At 52.8% G+C, this 21,834-nt stretch overlaps 7 protein-coding genes across 7 annotated transcripts; 6 read left to right on the plus strand and 1 right to left on the minus strand.

Moving 5' to 3' along the window:
* Nucleotides 1-1,177: 1,177 nt before the first annotated feature.
* On the plus strand, nucleotides 1,178-1,615 carry SMAC4_12992 (uncharacterized protein; the record flags this gene model as incomplete). The annotated part of the gene is made up of 2 exons (XM_066091201.1): nucleotides 1,178-1,262; nucleotides 1,443-1,615. 2 exons carry the CDS (start codon nucleotides 1,178-1,180, stop codon nucleotides 1,613-1,615), a joined length of 258 nt encoding a protein of 85 aa, XP_065945441.1.
* Nucleotides 1,616-2,626: 1,011 nt separating this feature from the next.
* Nucleotides 2,627-8,715, plus strand: SMAC4_09536 (uncharacterized protein). The gene is made up of 2 exons (XM_003344175.2): nucleotides 2,627-3,727; nucleotides 3,795-8,715. Exons 1-2 carry the CDS (start codon nucleotides 3,249-3,251, stop codon nucleotides 4,720-4,722), a joined length of 1,407 nt encoding a protein of 468 aa, XP_003344223.1. The 5' UTR covers nucleotides 2,627-3,248; the 3' UTR covers nucleotides 4,723-8,715.
* A 6,273-nt stretch (nucleotides 8,716-14,988) lies between these two features.
* On the minus strand, nucleotides 14,989-15,387 carry SMAC4_12993 (uncharacterized protein; the record flags this gene model as incomplete). The annotated part of the gene is made up of 1 exon (XM_066091202.1): nucleotides 14,989-15,387. The coding sequence occupies one exon, from the start codon at nucleotides 15,385-15,387 to the stop codon at nucleotides 14,989-14,991; it is 399 nt and encodes a 132-aa protein (XP_065945442.1).
* Nucleotides 15,388-15,635: 248 nt separating this feature from the next.
* On the plus strand, nucleotides 15,636-16,514 carry SMAC4_12994 (uncharacterized protein). Its single transcript, XM_066091203.1, has 2 exons — nucleotides 15,636-15,968; nucleotides 16,045-16,514. The coding sequence occupies exons 1-2, from the start codon at nucleotides 15,690-15,692 to the stop codon at nucleotides 16,093-16,095; spliced, it is 330 nt and encodes a 109-aa protein (XP_065945443.1). The 5' UTR covers nucleotides 15,636-15,689; the 3' UTR covers nucleotides 16,096-16,514.
* Nucleotides 16,515-16,796: 282 nt separating this feature from the next.
* On the plus strand, nucleotides 16,797-17,099 carry SMAC4_12995 (uncharacterized protein; the record flags this gene model as incomplete). The annotated part of the gene is made up of 1 exon (XM_066091204.1): nucleotides 16,797-17,099. One exon carries the CDS (start codon nucleotides 16,797-16,799, stop codon nucleotides 17,097-17,099), a length of 303 nt encoding a protein of 100 aa, XP_065945444.1.
* Nucleotides 17,100-18,037: 938 nt separating this feature from the next.
* On the plus strand, nucleotides 18,038-18,319 carry SMAC4_12996 (uncharacterized protein; the record flags this gene model as incomplete). The annotated part of the gene is made up of 1 exon (XM_066091205.1): nucleotides 18,038-18,319. One exon carries the CDS (start codon nucleotides 18,038-18,040, stop codon nucleotides 18,317-18,319), a length of 282 nt encoding a protein of 93 aa, XP_065945445.1.
* A 1,470-nt stretch (nucleotides 18,320-19,789) lies between these two features.
* SMAC4_12997 (uncharacterized protein) lies at nucleotides 19,790-20,542 on the plus strand (the record flags this gene model as incomplete). Its single annotated transcript, XM_066091206.1, has 1 exon — nucleotides 19,790-20,542. One exon carries the CDS (start codon nucleotides 19,790-19,792, stop codon nucleotides 20,540-20,542), a length of 753 nt encoding a protein of 250 aa, XP_065945446.1.
* Between the last annotated feature and the right edge of the window lie 1,292 nt (nucleotides 20,543-21,834).

The following is a 21,834-nucleotide window of genomic DNA, read 5'->3' on the forward strand; positions in this document are numbered from 1 at the left end:
TATTCTTGTACGTAAAGGCCAACCATTGGTGAGCAGAAAGCTGAACTGATGAGAGAGGTTAGGGCGGAGGCAAGTCGAAAGCAATGAAACGCTATCGCACGTGTTCTGCACTGCAAAGTTCAAGCGGCGGAACTAATCGTCCGTTATTACATGAAGATATCGTCGAAAACGGAATCAAGTGTGGTGGTGATTCAGAACCATTTCTGGCAGAACAAAAGCAAAGCGAGCGGTTGGGAAAGGGAACATGGGATAAATTACCCATAATTGACAGCAAAGTAGTTGTGTTACCCAAGACTTCGTATCGGAGATTCAAGGCGTTTATGGCGTCCACGGCTTGCGATACCAGCGGGAGTTCCCTCAGCTTGTGGGAGTGTACACAGCAGCTGTTGGCCAACACGAGAAGTGCGGAGGGGATTAAAAGAAAATCCAGGAGCGAGTCATCTTCATGGGGGTCAGCAAGTGTTACACAAGGGACACTGGTCGCCTGGCAAGGTGCAGGTGGTTTGGTAACACGGTCGAGCAAAGCATGGAAATAGAAACCCAGACAACCAACAACTTGCTCTTGGATACTCTCGGTGATGGTCCAGGGATGATACGTCTGTGCCAACCCAACATGGCCCTGAACCAAGCAATCGGGTCAAGTCGAACAGCCTTGCGGTGGCCTGGGAGCTGGTGATCGCTATCAGGGTCTCGTCCTACGAGAGCGTTAACTGGTTCCACGTGTGAGGAAATGCTGGGATGTCTAAAGTGCCGTCTACAGTCGAGGTGCCGAAGCGCGTCTCACTGCCTAATCACTGCAGTAATCTTGAGAATTGCTGGAACGGCGGCCGACAAGAAGGAAACATGGCTGAGGCGAATATGGACTTGGGCCGTGGGCGTCTGGCCAGCTCAGTAGGCTTGAAACTGGCGAGACTGTCTTGCTATCTTTTGCCTATTGTTTCTGATGTCCAAATGGAATCCAGTAGACAGTTGTCGTGGTGGAAATGATGTGGAAGAATTACCATTGCAATTCTCGCGAAGCGCCCGACCGCTCCCGGTGGCCGGATTATCACGACCGTCAACACCAGAATATGCTTGGTGTTGAGATGACAGTAGGTCGGGGCTTTAGCAGTCAGCCGCAAGGGCGTGGCCTCCCAAAACCGACAAAGCATTGTTGTGGCCGAGTCCTTGATGACAGATGGCGCTCTCTTCACATGCTGTGGCGTTTACGGTGAAGTCGCAACCTTTGCTTTTGCGCGCGGCTCTAGAGATAAGATATTTGCGTGGGTAGGAGATACTCTTCGACCCTTGTATTTGTCTCGGATGTAACAAATTGGGCGACGGTCTGGGTTGTAAAAATGGAATTTTTGCAGTCATGGTGGTGTGGTGAGGTTGCGATATCGAGAAGCCTGGGTCGAGTTTGGAAATTGTGATCGGGACTGTAAACTACTCCAAGTGGTTAGCGAAGGAGCTGACGATGCTAAACCCAATGGGGTTGTATTGTTCCTCGACACCCTCTCTCAGGCGACACCATTACGGTCCAACCCGGTCCTCCTTCGGGATCCCAGGCACAAGGGAAGATTGCCCTGAGCCACAACAGCCACGGCGTCACCAAAACGGAGGAGGTGGTGGTTGATCTTCAGCTACCCTGGATGGGCTTTGTAGCGATGTAGATGTCCATCAACAACACTGGACATTCTGCCAATGTACAGGACCTCTTGACATCAAACAGTTGACCTGTTATCCCAACGGTTTGCTTGTGTTGGTTCCGGTGCCTGTCACTCCCTTGCAATGTTTGCAGGATCTTGGAAAGGATTGGCGGTCTGTCGTATAGCATCCTTGCCCCTCGTGTCTGCACAGAATATAGCGTTGCAGAGAACCGTGGTATCGCTGGAGGGGGTGCCTGGTTAGCGAACAACCAACACAACCAGAAGGGAAGTTTTCGGTGGAGGGTAAGACGGTAAGACGGTTTGTACTGTACCACAACGGCGGGCATACTGGTGACGGTTTCAGTACAGTACCTATTTACATACCGTATTGTACCACGGAGGGGTAGAGTGGCTTCCTCGGAATCGAAGAGGACATTCTGGGTGCGTCTTGACGGATGTGCGTGTGTTGGCACTTGGAGAGGGGTCAGGTCACCGTTCGCAGGTGTTTCTCAGCTCGTGTTGTTATCCGTGACTCGACCTTGGTACAGACCATGAACTGAGGATTGGTCATGCTTTCGGGATAAGAGTGCTTGTCGCAGACTTGTCGCAGGCGGCTGAAGCTGGGCATAGGTGGTGCTGCTGGTGGTGATTCGTAGTTGTCGTCCCCGAGGAGAGGCCAAGATTGCCGCAGATCATGCTCTTTTCTGGGCCAAGGAGAGTGGCGGCTGCTCGTCTGCCTTTAAGAAATTTGCCTGGGAAAGAAGCAAAGCACAAGCAACGCGGCGGTTACTCGAATGCGCAGAACACGAGGCCCGTTTTGGGCGTCGCATCTGTTGTCGCCGGGGTTGTTGGAGTGTTGAAGGGTTCGTGATGCTGGAGGTTGGAGTCTTGGAGGAGCAAACAAAACGGACTTGGCTGTCGGAAATTGGCAAACCCCCCTACAAGCGGGGCACCTTTCTCCCGTCTTACTCCACCAGCCCACCAACGGGCGCTAAAATGACCCCCTTGCCCCTGTAATGACGCTGTCTGTTCAGGTACATCGCCTCCAAGTACCATCGGTACGGGACACAATTCCTTCCTGCACCCCCATGGTCCGTTTCGACATCGACCTGGACTTTCAAGATCGGATTCTTTTCCAGACTGCAACACCAGATGCACTCTTCCCACCGATATGCGCAAGAACCTCGACGGCCACAAAGTCCTTCAGTGCCCTGCCAGCTTATCTGTCACACACCATTGATCTTGCCCGCCATCCAGAATGAACTCAGGAGCTGAAGGGTCGCCATGTCCCAATCTGGACTAACAGTGGGCCGCCATAGGGCCTGGGCTCCTTTTTCCGACCTTTGCTTTGCTTCTTTTCTGCCATCGCTCTGGCCACACGTGGAGGTCTATCAGACCAGGCTTATCGGAGCCTTTGATATTGTGTTGGTCAGACTGGAAAGCCCATGCCAATTCTCCAAGCTCAGCTTCTTGTTACAAGACCTCCCTGGTCTCGCAATTCTTGCCCGCAAACTTCGCAAGACACAGACTGTCCATCTTCTGTCATCTATTCTTGTCCATATTGTTGCTTTCCTTTTGGTATAGACACCATCAGTCCCGATAGACCACAGACACACAGCAATGAACATCGACCTTGACCACCGAGAAGACCTCGACCCTCGCGCAAGCGGCCGTCACTTGGACTCGGGCATCGAGTCCCGCACTTCCCAACGGAACTCCAACGAAGGCAGTAACGAGAACCCCTTTGCCAGTCCCGATGGCACCCGTCCACCATCAAGCTTCGACACATCATCGAACAGTGGCGGCCTAGCAGCTCATCACGAAGCCCTTCCCGGTGGCCAACGATACTTCCACTCTCGTCGAGTACGAAAGGGCGAGATAGAAAAGCCGTGGGCACTGAAGAAGCACCCCAAGGAGAAGTGGGTAACTATCATCCCTCTAATCGGCATCTTCATCGGCTTGGGAATCTCGGGCTTCCTGATTTGGGATGGAATCAGGTCTGTGGTGCAGCACAAGTACTGTTTGGTACTGGATGAGGATTGGAGTCAGGGCATTAGGGACAGTGTGTGGCAGCATGAGGTACAGTTGGGTGGTTTTGGGTATGTTTCTTCCTTCACTCTATCCCACCTACGTCTACTCAAGTTGCTAACAAGCGTCGACTACCAGCAATGGCGAATTCCAACAAACCACCAAAGACAACGCCTACGTCGAAGATGGCAAGCTAGTCATCAAGGCTACCCTCCAAGATGACAAGCTCCTCATGTCCAACTCCAAAATCGATCTCCTCGACTCCGGGGAGTGCACTTCCACCGTTTGGGAGAACTGCTACGCCGAAACCAACACCACGGCCGGCAACAGTTCCGTCGTCCCGCCCGTCCTCTCGGCCCGCCTCAACACCCGTTTGGGAGCCTCCATCAAGTACGGCCGCGTAGAAGTCGTCGCCCGCATGCCCGAAGGTGACTGGCTCTGGCCCGCCATCTGGATGATGCCCGTCAACAGCACCTACGGCGAGTGGCCTCAGTCGGGCGAGATCGACCTTGCAGAGTCCCGCGGAAACAACTACACCTACCCGCAAGGCGGCAACGACATCATTTCCTCCACGCTGCACTGGGGCCCTTCTTCCAACTCAGACGCCTTCTGGCGCACCAACGTGAAGCGCCAGGCCTTGCACACCACCTTCGCCAACAAGTTCCACACTTTCGGTCTCGAATGGTCAGAGAAGTACCTCTTCACCTACGTCGACTCGCGCCTGCTGCAGGTGCTATACACAAACTTCAACAAGCCTCTCTGGCAGCGAGGCAACTTCCCGCAGGTGGAAAATGGGACGAGAACTGTTGATCCGTGGGGACATACGGGGAGATTCAACACGCCGTTTGATCAAAAGTTTTATCTGATTCTGAACGTGGCGGTGGGCGGAACTAACGGCTGGTTCGAGGACCAGGTTAATGGCAAGCCGTGGGTTGACGCCAGTCCGAATGCCAAAAAGGACTTTTGGCAGGCCAAGGATCAGTGGTTCCCAACGTGGAAGAAGCCGCAGATGGAGGTGGAGAAGGTGACGATGTGGCAGCAGTGTGATGGGCATGAGGAGCTTTAGCCCTGAGGTCAACGGTTCGTGGGAGGTGATGGTGTGGGATGTTAGGGGTAAAAGACATGGTTAGTGATGGACCTAATGGTGTTTTTGGTCGGGTTTTCTTACTCTTTTTTCGGATGTTCATATCTTTATCTACTGGTTCGCATAGAGCGCTTGTCTTGGTAAAAGGAATGGATGATATGACCTCATGTTATGACCGTTCAGCATACTAATCATCAGAATGGTCCCTTCAAGGCGGTAATTAACTTGATAGCGACAAAACCACTAGTGGATCATCCCGCCATGAACGGTGTTGTCGTGGTCGAAATAAGCTTCGTAATGACATCCGAGCGCCCTATTATACGCGCTTAAGATCTACGGCCTAGCGGTAAATTATGGTGGCAACTGTTTGGTTTCACGCTATTGATATCTCACCCTTTGCTTCTTCCATTCCATAGGTTGTCGCTACCTTAAGAAAAGGTTATTCTCACGACTTTGCGCTAGACATTCCAATACTTAGTTTCCCTTCCCCGCCTTAGAACCATAGTTGCCAGTGTGTCCCGTCCGCTGACAACTTCTTTCCCTTGTATCTTATTTTTTCCCCGTCCTGTTTTCTGCTCTTCTTCACTCGTTGCGACATTGTCCATTCAGCCATTTAAAACTGACTGGGAAAGACGGGCATTGCATTAGCCCTTGAGAGAGAGAAAAAGGGCACCATTTCAGGGGCCTGTCTTATATCTACCGTAGGTGATTACCTAACCTGGTAAGGTAGCGAACGCCTGGACGCCGGGACGGTCTAGGTCACCATCTCGCAAGTCTCGCTACCAGTTTCTTTCTACCTCTACCGCGTATCAGTGTGTGGTCAAATGACACTGGGGCTCTCTCAAACCCTGGATTGCGTGACTGACATATGTATGTATTGTATGCTCGGGCGAACTCGAGTTCTCGACCACGGACGGCCTTCCGTCTCTGCGATTCCTTCCATGTCATGTTCCTACAGTTATTCAACAGCTTCAACTCCCGTCTGAGCTTGAACGCATCCCAAGGTACCTTACTCAACCTTATTTTGCCTTGGGTTATACAGTCCAGAAAAAGGCGAAGCTTGCAAAGCGCGGGGCCTCAATAAATGATCCTATGCGGGGGGGTATTAATCTAGCTAGCGATAAGGTTCCCAGCTGGAAATCTTTTGTATTGCATTGCATTTTGCCTTTGACCGATTCATGGCCGAAAGACAGAAGAGCAGCTTGATCAGATCCGGCATGTGCATGCATGCATGCATCTATATTTTGTCACCGAACCGAATGGCACACCGGCGTCACATTATTGGAATCGCGTCGATGCAGAACATCAACATCTTTTTTTTTTTTTTGCCTCAAGGTCCAATCGATGGTTCTAGACCCTTTCCATCAATCACTACCACAGTATGCCTTCGTGCAGCAGGTTACATAGCGTAGCACCCCGAGACAAAGTTCGCAGATTTCGTCAACCCGTCAAGATCGATGCTCAGACTTTTGATCAGTTGGTCTTGGTTCCAAAGGGCTGTTCCAAACACCCCTTTCATTCCTAGGGTCCCAGAGGAAGTCTAAAAGAGGAAGAAAGGGTCCAAGACTGAGTTGAGGCCCTGTGTGTGCATTCGTGCGTGCCGGTCTGTTGTGCGTCTAGCAGACAACGAAAAAGCATGAACAGCTCCGGAGCTTCTCGATTCTTTAGATTGATTGCCGAGGAAGTGTTTTTTTTTCTTTTTTTCGCCTTCGTGATGTTAATACTAATGTGAAGGTGGAACAAGCGCATTGCTTCCAGGCAGGCCAGGGACATTCCGCATCTCCTCAAGTTGGTCGGATCGGGTCGGGTGGCAACCCTGATGGGTGATGGGTCGCTGTGCCCGGGCACGTCGTACCTACTTGTAAGTAGGCGATGCAATCCGGGCTTGGAACTTGGATTGGTGTTTTCGTATGCATAGGTAACTTTGGCAGATTTGTACGTTCTTTGGTGTGCAGTGCTTGTGGCGATCTGCTTGGAAAGCTTGCAGTAGGATGGGTGAGAGGAAAGAAGTCTTGGGTTTAGAGTCGGCTTCCATGGTGGTGTTGAGGGGAAGACTTTGGAAAAAGTTGAAGATGAATGGAATTGGAGACAGTGGGGCGCAGTTTAAAGGCGGAGAGACGGGAGCCCGGGCGGGAACTGCGCGATGATCTCCCGCTGTGGATTCTGTTATTGTCCGCTAAAGTTCAGGGGCCAGTCCACTAACTTTCCAATAAGTGGTAGGGCCGGGGGTGTGGAAAGTTTTGAACCTCGGCGATGGCGATGGAGGGGCAGACAGCTTAGGTTGCCCGTTGTAGCCCAGGGTTAGGAGCTGCTTCCTTCGGTTTCTTATTGCTGGATCAAGACATGCGTCAACCGAGGAGTATGACATTTCCTACACTTCAACGGTGTTTGGCGATGTGTAAAATCTGCTACCTTGCAATCTTGGTAGACTTCAATGAGCTGTCTTCGTTTTGTTGCAGAAGCTTGAGCTTCTCGCGTGACGACATTCTTCAGGACAACATTGTGGTGTAACCACCCAAGAGGCTCACAATGGAGGAGATGTGGTGTGGTGATCCCGTCACTTCCCGTCCATTCTTCGGGTGGACAAAACCCCAACCCAGACCTACGGGGTACCCGGCGCTTTTTCGACACCGGGGCGGGGTGTGGGACCGTCCGGTTTTTAACTCCGCCTTCCCGGTATTCTGGAGTCCGGACTGGGAGTTGCCGGCGATTTTCTGCATCGGAGACAAAGTTCCCTGTCCCGGTTTGTTGCTTTGCCTTCTCGACAGTCGCCTCCGTCTCTTCTTGCAAACTGCCCGCGCAACAACAACTCTGTGTTACCAACCCTTACGGTTTCCAACAGCCTCGGCATCTTCCGCCTCAACGCTAACCAGTCATAAAGCCGATAACATGCACGACCGATGAGATGAATACGAGAACCGAAAAACATGGACCTCGCAGTGTCGCCAAAAATAGGCAGGTGGTCTATGCCTTACCGTTTTTCGCGCATTCGATTTGCTATTAGCACACCCATTCATGCTTTTTTTCTTCAGCAAACCTGTGAGCAATTGTCCACTAAAATCCAAAATGGCTGGATGGGGCGGCTCAAGGTAGCTTCAAATGCCAAGCTTTGTGCCTGGTAATGAAGCATGAGACGAGGTATAAAGGGCGGGCAACGTGATGGTGGTTGGTGCGTTGGCAGTGCACTTGACCAACGATGGTTGAGGAAAGGATATTGAAGGGATATTGAGTCTTTACGATCTGACATCTTTCCTTGTTTTTGGGATGTTGGTGATGGGATTGGGACGTTTCAGTACTCACATGAGGCGTATGAGTGTTGAGGATGGCAAAGAGATGGTGGTCAACCTCGGGCCGTTTTGAGACCTCTCTCAGTCGCATTGGAATGGCTTCTGTGCTGATCTGACCAACATCAACCATCAATACGCTAGAAAAGCCTGTTGTCGACGGCGCGCGCGGGATGATTGCACGACAGCGTGGGTAGGAACCTCGGGAATTATTGCGAGGGATGAAAGCTTATCTCCAGGGGTAAAGGGAGACAGAACCACCCAGTTGGCAGCGACTGAGATCCTGATCCGGAGATAAAAACAGGATGTTGATTGACGACGATGATGATGCTGACAGGCGGCTCCAAATTGCCGTGAACTGCTGTAAGATTCTCACTGCCGTAGTGCCGCGTGCCTGCTTTCGGCATTGAAGAAGCTCGGACTTCATCTCAATACGATATCTTGGGAAGCATAAGGGCAGATGTCAAGATGACAGCATGTCGAGGCTGCCCTGAATACGGTCCTGGGAGCGTTATCATCAAGGTCTCTGTCTCGGAAGAGGCCCGGATCTCGGACCTTGATGGCGCCACGGGAGTCAGACAACCGCCTGCTTTATCCGAAGAGCTTCCAGAACAGGAGGTCATGGAGGTCAGCCAGCCATCGTACAAGGCTATTGTTTCCTGAGGCACTGTCAGTTCCCTATCTTGCCAGGTCATGGGAGGAACTGAAGAGAAGGTTATCGAGGACGGCAAGGTCAAATCCATACAGCTTATCTTTGACTGTTTCCTGAGTGGCTGCGCAAACAGCAACGAGTGCGAGAGATTCAGCTCACTGCTTCCAATGTTCGATTGTGACGTGCCAAGACTTGTGCATCTTCTTGCAGATAATGTTACATGCAAGTAGGGCCATGCGAGCAACACTGTGCGAATGAAAAGCGTCGAAAATGTGAATTGATCTCAAATTGTCATCTTGTGATATTGGCGTTGATCAACGTTGATGAATATTTGCGGTGAATGGAGAGTGTTGAGATCTGTGATGGTCGAGGTTGTTGTCGATCCGGCTGCTTGTTCTGCAACAACATGCCTGTTCTGCAACAACATGCCTGTGGCGGTTGCATTGATGATCAGAGGGCAGTAATGAGATAATGCGTGTCGGTGAATCGTGAATTGGCGCGCATCAGAAAAGAACAAAAGGGAAGAAAAAAGGAACAATAAAGATAGCAGACGGGAGAATTGCTGGACCCCCTCCCCGCTCGTACCTGAACGCCAAGCCAAGCCAAGTGTGTTTTCCACCCTCCTCTTCTTCCTCCGCTCTTCAAGCGCCCCCTCTTCTCCTCAGGCTGCCAACGCCACTTCTTCACTTGTTCAGCTCTTCCAGACAACATACAACGGAAGCTTCACCTCTGTGGCTACAGCCACAACACCTCTTTGCTGCTCGCCAATACAGACATCAAGCAATGCGAGATTGGGACGACATGTTGTCAAAATGCCTCAAATTCCCGACACGTGAAAAACGAAAAAGACAAGCTCAGCCCCCAGCCAAAGATTGAGCCAATGGCCGCCAATTGCTACACAGTGGACATTTCTATTGATGGCTTGACCCTCGTCGTCAACCGGTCGTACTGGCCAGTGGCCACTTCATATGTCCCAAGAAGGGTTGAATCATGTGTTAACAGCCTTTTATCGATTTTATGTTATTCCCTTGTCACGAAATACTCTACAGGCCCCTTGGGGCTTCGTTAGCTACTTGTACCACGACATTGGCGCCATGGAAATGATGCAAGCACTCTGCCGTATTGACTTGATCCTACTGCATTGCTGAACAGAACATTGGGTCCAGACCCCAGTGCTTCTTATCACAAGCGGCCGCCTCATCTTTACTCCCCATCTGATGGCCCAGGTATGTCAGGCAGAGATGTGCTTCTGTCTGTCTCTGCCAGGGCCGCCACAGACAGATTCAACACACCTGAACACACCATATGTTGGTTCTGGATCCTGCTTGAACTTCCCAGTGAGGCCAGGCCTGAGGCACGACTTTGCAGTCCTCACTTTCACCTCTCACAGATCAAAGCACGTTGACTCAAGTGAAGTCTGTGGCTCTGTTTACCGCACCATGACAACAACGACCTTTTCGTTGGCCGGCTCCTGTATCTCTCATCTCTATGCCATCGGTTTTGTCAGCCAGACGTTTGGGAATGCTGGCCGTGTCGAGGGGCGGAGGGCAGACAAGGGCAAGTGCCTCGGTGGTCACTGGTACCATGGGCCAGCAAGGTACCTCCTCGCCATGTACTGTCGTACAAACATTGGTGACGTTACCGGGATACACCCCCATTGACGGTCATCGATACACCTCGAAACGGTTGTATGCTCTTGTAATCCTCGGTATTCGAACAGACTCGGATCATGCTCCTAGGGGGTCTCTCGTTTCCCCTCCGTGTTACCTCTCTGGACCTCCACACCTTTCTTCTGTTAGCTCCTTGCCCTGAACATCCAGCCCAAATCATCGTGTTCTGTCTATTCCAGACTGGCTTTCTTATCAGAAAGGTCAGCTTGCCAAAGGGTAGCCACTCGTCTGGCTACGACGAGCATGCCATCCAGTTGAGGAAAGGCCCAGTCCTTTCTTTTCTGTCCCGGTATCCCCTCTCATTCTTGCACATCCTCACGCTCGTTTGGCTTGATTAGACTTCCGACATAACATAGACAGATCGGCGCAAAGAAGCAGGTCCCCTGATATCCAGGCCACACAACAGAATCCCACACATCATACCCGACTACTCTCCTTGAACCACGCAACACCAGCATTTTATCCGACATTACACAGCTGTCTCACGGTGTTAGATGCAGATCGCTTACAAACAGACGTAGTCCAAGGCAAAGAAAACATCCCGTATGCCGACCCCCGTCACCATTCCAGGGACTCCCGAGAGGGGTCTTCTAAGAACCATGAGCTGACCGATTCATCACAGGCACGAGACCAACTGCATCAACTTCAACCTCTCCCACTTATCACGGACGTCGGTCAATCCTTTGAACGTTGCTCCTTTCATCCCGTTTCCCCTCAGTCACTCACTCTCCGCAAGGGGGAAAAGGCTTCAGCAATCTAACTCATATACTAAGCGGTTAGGGGAGGGTTGGGCTTCCGACGACGCCATGGGAATAGGAAGTTATTTCAAGGCGAAGAAGCCAGAGCCAACACCCCAACAACACGCTGCCTCAAAACAACCGAGAGGTCGTCAACCTTCGGCCGGGAATGTACCAGTTGATCTGGACGATGGCGGCGTACTCGCCCCCCCACAGGCCCGCTATGGGTCTGGCTCAAGATCTCACTCGGCGACGCGTTCGACAATGTCGAATGCCAGTTCCATGTTTATGGAAGATATCAAGCATGAGGTCATGGTCAATTACCTCTACCAGCAACAATGCTCATATCTATGGGTAGCCAATGGCAGCGGCGAGATCGAGGGTGTGCTTCTTCGAAAGTCAAGGGGCCAATACATGGCTTGTCCGCCGACTTTGGGGAACTCGCCGTTTGCCATGGCATGCGCTGCTCTCAATGTTCAGGTATGGTCTCCAGGGAAATCATCGACTGTTCCGAGCTAACAAAGGACAGTGCGCAATGACTGTCAACTCACGAGTCATCAAGACCTTCCTTCAATGGTCACCGGATGCCGTTGATGTGCCGCTTCTGAACGGCCTGCGAGTGCAAATCCTACCCACAATCGAAGATCTCCCTCGCGCCAGGAAGCATCAGTTCGCCGCCTTCATTGCGTCAGAGGGGTTGCTGGTAGTTTGGGACGACGATGCACTCCATCTGATCCCGAGAGCCAAGGAAATCGAGTCGGAGCTCATGGAGCTCGTGTGGAAGACTGGTGAACCTGGCGAAATTGAAGAAAAGGCCAATCCCATTGTGGACGCTACCGAGATCGACGAGGAAAGTGGCGAGGTGAAGCCCGAAGTACGACCGGTCCACCTCCTCAACACCTACTTCGTCAGTATCACCTTGGTCGTCGTCACAGTTTCTTTAGGATCCGCCTGGAGACAGCTGGCGATTGAGGTCATGGTCGACGGCAATTACACCCGGTTGGCTCTCGCTGCTCTTGCGCCCGTACAGATCTTCTTCACACTCTTTTTCGCTCAGGTCATCACCGGCTGCTTGGCCCAGATCTTTGGTCCCATCAAGCAGCTATCGATCAACTCCAAGTTCTACTCGGCCCGACCACCACCCAGGTTACAAACAGCCACACTTCCCCACGTTACTGTTCAATGTCCCGTGTACAAGGAGGGTCTCAGTGGTGTCATTGCTCCTACAGTCAAATCCATCAAGCATGCCATGTCCACGTATGAGCTCCAAGGAGGCTCAGCCAACATGTTCATCAACGATGACGGTCTTCAGTTGATCTCGGAAGAAGATCGCCAAGCCCGTATTGAGTTCTACGCTGACCACAGCATCGGATGGGTTGCACGACCCCGGCATGGCGAAAATGGCTTCACTCGTCGCGGAAAGTTCAAGAAGGCCTCCAACATGAACTTTGCACTTATGATCTCGTGCAAGGTGGAAGAAAAGCTCACCCAAATACCCAGACATACCGACTGGTCCCAGCATGACGAAGCCCAAGCTTACGAAAGAGCTCTGAAGGATGTTCTCGAGGAAGACGGTCGCGCTTGGGCAGATGGCAATATCCGAATGGGCGACTACATCCTCCTCATCGACTCCGACACCCGTGTGCCCTCAGACTGCCTGCTCGACGCTGTCTCCGAAATGGAACAGTCCCCCGACGTCGGTATCATGCAGTTCTCGTCCGGTGTTATGCAAGTCGTTCACACCTACTTTGAGAACGGCATTACCTTCTTCACGAACCTCATTTATACGGCCATTCGCTACACCGTCTCCAACGGCGACGTCGCCCCCTTCGTCGGTCACAATGCCATCCTGCGCTGGTCAGCCATCCAACAAGTCTCGTACGAGGACGAAGATGGCTACGAGAAGTTCTGGTCTGAAAGTCACGTCTCGGAAGATTTCGACATGGCGCTGCGCTTGCAATGCAACGATTACATCATCCGCCTGGCCGCCTGGGCTGGCGATGGCTTCAAGGAGGGTGTCTCGCTCACCGTGTATGATGAACTTGCTCGTTGGGAGAAGTACGCCTACGGTTGCAACGAACTATTGTTCCACCCCATTAGAAAATGGTTCTGGAAGGGCCCCTTCACCCCTCTCTTCTGCCGCTTCCTCTTCTCCAACATCCGCTTCACCTCCAAAATCACCATCGTCTCCTACATTGGAACTTACTACGCCATTGGCGCTGCGTGGATTCTCACGTCCTGCAATTACTTCCTCATAGGCTGGTTCAACGGGTTCCTGGACAAGTACTACATCGACTCGTGGCAGGTCTGGTTCTCAATCATCCTCGTGTTCAACGGCCTGGGTAATGTTGCGTTGGCCGTGATGAGATACCGAGTGGGCGAAAAGAGTCTTCTTGCGGCCCTTATCGAGAACTTCAAGTGGACGTTCATGCTGGCCATCTTCCTCGGTGGCCTGTCGCTGCATGTCAGCCAGGCGCTGTTGGCGCACATGTTTGAGATTGACATGACGTGGGGCGCGACGAGCAAGGAGGCCGAGTTTTCGAATTTCTTTATCGAGGTGCCCAAGGTTATTAAAAAGGTATGTCCCCTTCCCCCCCCTCCGTACCTATCCATACGATATGAATGTGGAATGATGACTGCTGACAAACTTTGAGTGGATAGTTCAAATTCTCAATGCTCTTCTCCATCGTCTTCATCGTCGGCATGGTTATCCTCGCCACGGCACCCTTTATTCCGTATTCCTGGCATATTACGGACTTTGTGGCAATCTTGCCTATGGCGACCGTGGCAGCTAGTCATTTGTTGTTGCCGCTGGCGTTGAACCCGGCTTTGATGACTTTCTCTTGGTAAGAGAGTCATAATAAGAAAAAGAAGAAGCGAAAGCGATGGAAAACAATGTTAAACGGTACCTACGGTGGACGATATTTCTCACGATGCCTATATGGATGTAATAGGGTACATTGCTAGAATGCGGATTTGGGGGTTTCAGGTGCTGGGACAGGTAGGATAATGGGACACTGGGACACCAAGGACGGGTTGGATCTAATGGGATCTCACGCAAGCCAATGGAGGTTTGAGGCAATAACAGGTCTGTGATGCGGACTTGGGCTCTGGGAGTGAAAACGCTTGGATACCTAAGATATGAGATGAAATACCAGACAGGGGTACAAGACTTGAAGTCTTTGGATAGTAAGGTAATATCTACTTTGTGCAGATGCAACGCCCCTTATGGCCACTTTTGTCTGAGATATCCATGCAACCCACATCTCCAACATCATCACCCGACCCTCATATCATTCTTCCTCTCCTTGAACTCCGCGGGCCGCCACTTCCTATAATCTACCTATGCCGCATCAACTTGTTGTTGTTGTTGTTGTTGTTATTTTTAACGTCTACTTCCGCCTCCCGTAGGGCATGAGACGTGCCGCACCGGTGAGTCTAGCATACAAAATTAAGAGCAATGCACTAACTGTCCACCAAAACCATTAATCCGAGGGCAAACCGACGCCTATTGCCAGTATAAATCATGTGTTGCCCATAGCTTTTTTTTGTTGTTGTTGTTGTTATTTTTAACGTCTACTTCCGCCTCCCGTAGGGCATGAGACGTGCCACATCGGTGAGTCTAGCGTACAAAAAGTAGGAGCAGTCCCTTAATTGTCCACCAGAACCATTAACCCGAGGGCAAACCGAGGCCTATTGCCAGTGTAAGTCATGTGTTGCCCATTGCGTAAACGCGGCCCAACACTTCCAGTCTAATCGCCCGATGAGCGAGCCGCCAGTCCATGGCATGTGTTGCCCATAGCGTAAACGCGGCCCAACACTTCTAATCGAATCGCCCAGTGAGCGAGCCGCCAGTATATGACGAGGCCTGTAGAACAAAGGAAAAGATAAAAGAAATGACAAACTCATTCCTCTCCGCTCTCGCTCTCACTCTCCTCCTCCTGAAAGGTCTCCTCCCGTCTCCTTGCACGGTGAACTAGCCTGTCCAAGTCCACCGTAACCCTCTCAATGTTGTGGCCATGGCCAACCTCCACTCCTTTACTCTGTAAAAACCCCGTAAGGTTGTCAGTGGCGCCACCGCCGTCAGTGTGCTGTTGCCAGAGTGCCTGTCGCCAGGTCATTCTTGTGCAAGTCCATGAAAAGAAGTGCGAGGTCTGGATCCTAGCGATGAAGCGCTGCCAGTAAATCCCATTATCAAGGAAGAGATTCTCCCGCGTAGCAGCTTCGCCCGTGACGGGGGAAACTGTATATGCCTTTCTGCAAAGAAGGGATGGAAGGGATTCTTCCAGCTTCCACAGAAGCATGTTAGCAGGGCGTCCTCGTGCTCGGAGCGCTCGTGGTAGTCCTTGAAATCTCCGTGGCCAGACCTGGCCGCGAGGAGGTGGTGTAAAGAGCGTCTGTCCAACTCTTTTAGTTCGTCGTTAGGCTGGATAGAGACCCCCAACCGGTAGTCTGCATAAGACTCTGGCTTGTTCGCGCATCTTCCTCCTACAACAAAAACCCTTGGCGCCAAGTGTTAGTGCTAACTCTTGGTTGCCCGCAAAATCACTAACACCACCTAAATCGCCGTTTTCACGGTCGATATCCAAACATTCACAACATCAAAATGTCTACGCCTTCGCCCTCTGGGCCCCCCCAACCACCGCCGCCGGCTATAATACCGGTTACACCTCTGCCGGACTCTATTTTCGTCCTGCCCCCGCCCTCCACGACGGCGCAGTCGGCCAAGAGAGCCCGAACTGCGGACGAGGAAGCCCGTCCTGCCCACGCCACCACCGCCACCTCTGCTGCTTCCGGCCCCATCACGTCTTTCGCTGAGACCCTCATCTCTGAAGCTCTCGCCAAAGCGGAGAAAAACTCTGCCTCACCTCCCTCGCCCACCCCGGTTACGTCTGCTCCAGCCGCCAAAAAGGCCTCCACTCCCTCTGCCAGCAAGGGAAAGGGACCCATCTCCTACGCAGAAGCTGCCGCCCGCGGCACAGATTCCACCTCCGCCTCCCGCTCCGCTTTGAACTCCCAATCCAGCCTCACCCATAAGGCTGCCGTACCCCAAAGTGACGGCCGCGTCTTTCTTCGACTTGATAGGGACTCCCCTTACGTCAACACAGATGCCTTTGCTATTCGCAAAGAAGTGCAAACATCCCTCCGCCTCGCCCCCGCCGACATCCCTGGCTGCCACAAGGTCCCTACTGGTTTTGCCCTCGTGCCCAAGGATGACGCTGTCCGACAGACCCTCATGGCCCATAAGGACGAGATTAGTGCCCATTTTGGTTGCGTCCAAGTCGAAGTGCCCAAGAAATGGGTCACCTATGCCGTCCCGAATGTGCCTATGACCATGCGATTCGGTATGGTCCCTGTCGACACCACCACCGCTATCAAGGACGAGGTTCTCGTCCAAACCGGCCAAGAGCCTGTCGCCCTCCGTCCCTCCCAGTCCTACCACCCTGGCGAGGCCTATGCAACCTGGCTTATCTCCTTTGAAAGGCCTGTCTCTCCCTTCCGCCTCTTTGACGTTAGCAACGTCAGCCGCCTCGTCCAGAAACGCCGCCCACTGGACCAATGCACCGAATGCTTTGGGTGGCATGGACGTAGAGGGTGCGCTCGCGCTGCAAAATGCCCACAATGCGGACGTACTGCTCACGGAGAATGTGACCGTCACACTCAATGCGCCAACTGCTGTGGCCCTTTTGAGTCCACCCACGTCGAGTGTCCTATGCGCCCGAGACGCCAAAGAGATACCATCATCCGCCCAACACCTCATCAGCAGCGAGAGATTCGCCAGAAAGGTGGCATTCTCTTCACCGAGAAATACAACCGCGCCGCCCCCTCCAACAACCAGGAAAATACCCCCACGACTCCCGACGAGCTGTCTAAATCAAACAGCTCTGACCAAAGCCAGCCCCCAGCTGATGAGGACATGATAGTAGTCCAGTTGAGCGAGTACGCGTCCTCGGATAACGCAGTCCGTCGTTCTAGCCGCCACAAAACGCCCTCCAAGAGGGCCGACGGCCAATGAGTAGACACTCAACCCCCTCTCGTGATAGCCTGAACAATTCCAGACTGCGTGTCCTTCAGGCTAATGTAGCACGAGCACGCGACACGCACGAAATTGCCCTCCAAGCTGCTAGTGAGGCTGGAGCGGATGTGATTATGATCCAAGAGCCACGAGTGTGGTTCCACGAGGGCCGCTTTGGTATTCCCGGGCACTCCCTCTACGCTCTTTACACACCTGTCCGCACATGGACAAGTGAGACTACTACCCACCCACGCGTCGCCACGTACGTTCGTAGGGAAATGGCAGCAGGAGGGTTCACTCTCGGCCATACCAGAGATCTGCTAGGGGTAGAAACGCAGGGTGTCACCTTCGTTAATATTTACCGCCGGTCAAACGATACTTCGGCCCTCGAGCTACTGCAAAATTGGCAACCAACGACAAGGACACTCCTCGCTGGCGACTTCAATGCCAAACACCACTCCTGGCAACCTGGCGCGGAAACATCAGAGAGTGCCACGCGAATTGTGGACTACGTTACAGAGCATGGCCTGGATTTGCTGACGGCCCCTGGTGTTCCTACCCACAACTGCGGTAATACTATCGACCTTACCTTCTCGAACATACCACTCTGCTCAACAAGAATTGCCCCAGAGGCGGACTGCGGCTCTGACCACCAAGTCTGCATTACGGACATTCCTATCCAACCGGTAGAGCCTCCTCGCCGTCGACTGGTCCTTCGTGAAGACCCAGAGGCTATTAAACTATTTGCCGAAAACGTCTCGTTTCTCATGGGTCTGGTCCCGCTCCTCCCTGCAGGCGAGAACTCCCCGGAAAGGCTCGACGAGCTCGCCGAGGCCCTCTGCAACGTCCTTACAGAGGCCCTCCAAATCTCTTGCAGGCCATCAAGACCTGAGAAAAACGCAAAGTGGTGGAATAAAACGTGCGCGCAGGCCTCCAGAATGTTCCCCAACTATCGGCACAACAATCCGAATCCCATCCCCCAGCGGATAGAAGCTCTTCGGCAGGAGTTTAAGAGGATAGTCAGAGAAGCAAAGCAGCTGTTCTTCGATGACCTTATCACGAAAGCGCGAGACGACAAGGACATTTTTCGGATCGTGGCGTGGCACAAGCCCCGCGACCGGATGGAGGCCCCTCCACTAGTCATCAATGGGCAGACCGTGATCGAGCCAGAAGCCAAGGCGGAGGCACTCCGCACGGCCCTTCTAGAAAGGAACAGCTAAGAGGAAGACCTCAATACTGGCTGGGTACCCGCGGTACCACGCCGTCGCCTACCCTGGTCGTCCGTCGTACACGCGGATGAAGTCTACAAAACACTTTGCGGTTCTGGCAACACATCCCCCGGCACCGACGGTATTACCGTCCGTATGTTGAAAGCATCCTGGGAAGCAATCAAAGACCCTGTCCTGCGGCTCTACCAGGGCTGCGTCGCTACCGGCTACCACCCCCAAGTCTTCCGACAGGCGGAAGTGGTTATGATACCGAAACCTGGGAAAGACCAAACGACGGCCAAGGGATGGCGGCCCATCTCACTCCTGTCCTGCCTTGGAAAAGGCATCGAACGCCTTATTGGCAGGCGGATTGCTTGGACGGCTATTTCTAACGGGGTCTTGAATCCCCAGCAGGCTGGCGCCCTTCCAAGGCGTTCGGCCGTTGACATTGTGGAAGCTCTGTTTCATGATATCGAAGCTGCACTCGACAAGGGACTCGTTGCTGCACTTGTAGCCATGGATGTCAAAGGCGCCTTTGATGCCGTCCTAGTGAATAGGATGGTCTTACGTTTGCGGGAGCAAGGGTGGCCGGACTGCGTGGTCCGCTGGGTTGAGTCTTTTATGACGGACCGCATGGCCTGCGTGCGATACCCAGGGGTGACCACTCCTATGTGCCGTCTTAGATGCGGGCTCCCTCAGGGCTCCCCTGTCTCGCCCATCATCTACTTGCTCTACACAGAGCCGGTCCATCGCCTTGGGGAGAGCGAAGCGCAGCATTTTGGATATGCAGACGACTGTGCAGTTCTTGTTACTGGCACTTCAAACGAAGAGGTCGCAGAGAAGGCCCAACGAGAGCTGGACGCCATGGTCCAATGGGGAGTAGACAACGCTGTTGACTTCTCGTCGGACAAGACCGAAATTTAGTTTTTCTCCAGGAAAAGACAAACTGCGCCTTTCCCAACCATTACACACGGAGGAGTCGAGGTGGCTGCACAGCCGGCAATGCGTTGGCTGGGGATTTGGCTCCACAGCAAGCTGAACTGGAAGCACCACATTGAGCACAGGCTCGCCTCCGCCCAACAGGTAGTCCGCCACATACGTGGTCTCAACAGAGTCTACCACGGCGCCCCTCCAGGCTCCATGGTGAAGGCTATGAAGGCTGTCGTCCTGCCAAAGGCCCTATTTGGCTCTGAAATCTGGTGGCCAGGCCATAAGAAACACGCCCTTCATCGTAAACAAGGGGAGTTTCCGCTTGTTAGCAATGGACTGGCGGACCTCGTCCATAAAGTCCGGACTGCGGTTAACATTCCCATCCGCGCCAGCTTACCAGTGTGGAGAACGACGCGCCTTGCCATTCTCTACCGCGAAGCTAGCCTGCCTCCCGTCCCCCTTCTTCTGGAAGCGGACCGGCGGCGGCACGCTGTGCGCCTCCTCACCTTAGATCCTGCCCACCCGCTCGTCCCGCGTCTTTCGGAACCCCGAATGATGCCGCGCGGCCTGCCTCGCCGCCCTACAACTCTACAGACGGCTGCACAGCTCGCCTTGCCTTTCCCGCGGCCGGTTCTACAGCCGCCCGTTTATAACAGAGACACTCACAAAGATCCAGCGCCCACGCCTAAGGACAGGGCTGCCAAGGATTTCAAAGAATGGCTTCTCCAACGAGATCCCTCGGAGATTGTCGTTTACACCGACGGCTCTATGATAGCTAAGCAGATGGGCCCCCCAGCGCACGCGGAGGACCCCGACGCCGAAGAAAGACCAGAGGGCGAGTGCGTAGGCTTTGGCTACGTAATCTTTCAAGGACAAACAGAACTTGGCCGCGGATGCGGTCAGCTAGAACAAGCGGAAGTTTTCGATGCGGAGGCGGAAGGCGCGCGGCATGGTCTCAAGGCCGCTGTGGCGCTCTTCCCGGAGGCACAGGCCCGACCACGCATTACGATATGCCTTGATAACACGTCCGTCATTAGAGGACTCCGAGGAACCCCAGCTGCGTCGTCACAAGCGGCTTTCCTCGATTTCCGCGCCATCCGAAAGGGCTATGGCCCCAGTCTGGTGGACGTCCGCTGGGTTCCCGGCCACAAGAGCATCACGGGCAACGAGATTGCTGATTGCATTTCCGAAGCTGACAATTTGGTCGCTCAAGTGGTCTTATATAGTTGTGATAGCAGTCGAGAGGCACAACTGCAAGGCTGCCATCACAAGGCCTGGGAACTCAGCCCTCGTCTTGAGGGTTGAAAGGATCAACAAGGCCTTCGAGACCAAAGTTAATTATCAGCTGAATTGAACCACTGTTCCAAGCCCATACTCTGCCCTTGTCACAGGTACCTACCGAGTCCTTCCTTCACCCGGCATCTGCAGCGGCCGTGGGAATACCTACTTAAAGCCTCCGAGAGCTCATGATAACCACATACGACCATACCCACTGGAAAACTCGGGATCCCGTCCGCTCTCCCATAGATAAGCCAGTGAGGGCCAGACTAGTAGTTGGGTCGGTGACGACCAGCGAATCCCTGGTGTTGTATGTTTTTTTCCCTTTTTTTTCCTTCTTTTTTTCCTTCTTTTTTTCCTTCTTTTTTTCCTTCTTTTTTCCTTCTTTTTTTCCTTCTTTTTTCCTTCTTTTTTTCCTAATCTGTTTTATAAAACACATTTGTTGGTTCCTTTTCTTTTGAGTCCGCATTGTATTTCCCTAATACCCAGCACAAATATTTGCGCTTTTATTTTAACCTTTGGCGCCCAGGCAAAAGGTGTTGCAGATGCTGTGCTGAGATCATGCCACCTTGGCGCCTGCTGTGGAGAACTTTGGACCTCTAGCAGTACTCCCCTTCCTCCTTCAATTCACTTTGCTTCCTAAACCACCTGCTCTGGAATTTCCATTTCTCCCTTCTTCTGCGTCCGGTTGTATTGGGATGTTCTTTTTTTGATTCGTGTTCGCTGCCAGAATTTGAAGTAGAAGTGTTGGAAGTCCGTGCCCTGGCCTCGCCCATTCATTCACCTTGTCCATTCACCGGCACCCCTTCCCGGTATTTAGGAGTCTACTCTGGTTTCCGTTTCTCGTCTTTCGTTTCTTCCTTAACCAACCCTTTCTCCGTTTGTCGCCTTTCCCTATCTCAGCAGGATGTAAAAGGGGAGGATGTCGGCCTGCGTCAACCGCCAAGCTGCGTTGCAACATCACCTCCAGCTGACATCTTCCTCCTACAACAAAAACTCTTGGTTGCCCGCAAAATCACTAACACCACTTAAATCGCCGTTTTCACGGTCGATATCCAAACATTCACAACATCAAAATGTCTACGCCTTCGCCCTCTGGGGCCCCCCAACCACCGCTGCCGGCTATAATACCGGTTACACCTCTGCCGGACTCTATTTTCGTCTCCAAACATTCACAACATCAAAATGTCTACGCCTTCGCCCTCTGGGGCCCCCCAACCACCGCTGCCGGCTATAATACCGGTTACACCTCTGCCGGACTCTATTTTCGTCTCCAAACATTCACAACATCAAAATGTCTACGCCTTCGCCCTCTGGGG

The sequence above is a fragment of the Sordaria macrospora genome, chromosome 1 (assembly GCF_033870435.1).
Source record: "Sordaria macrospora chromosome 1, complete sequence".
NCBI classification, from domain to species: domain Eukaryota; kingdom Fungi; phylum Ascomycota; class Sordariomycetes; order Sordariales; family Sordariaceae; genus Sordaria; species Sordaria macrospora.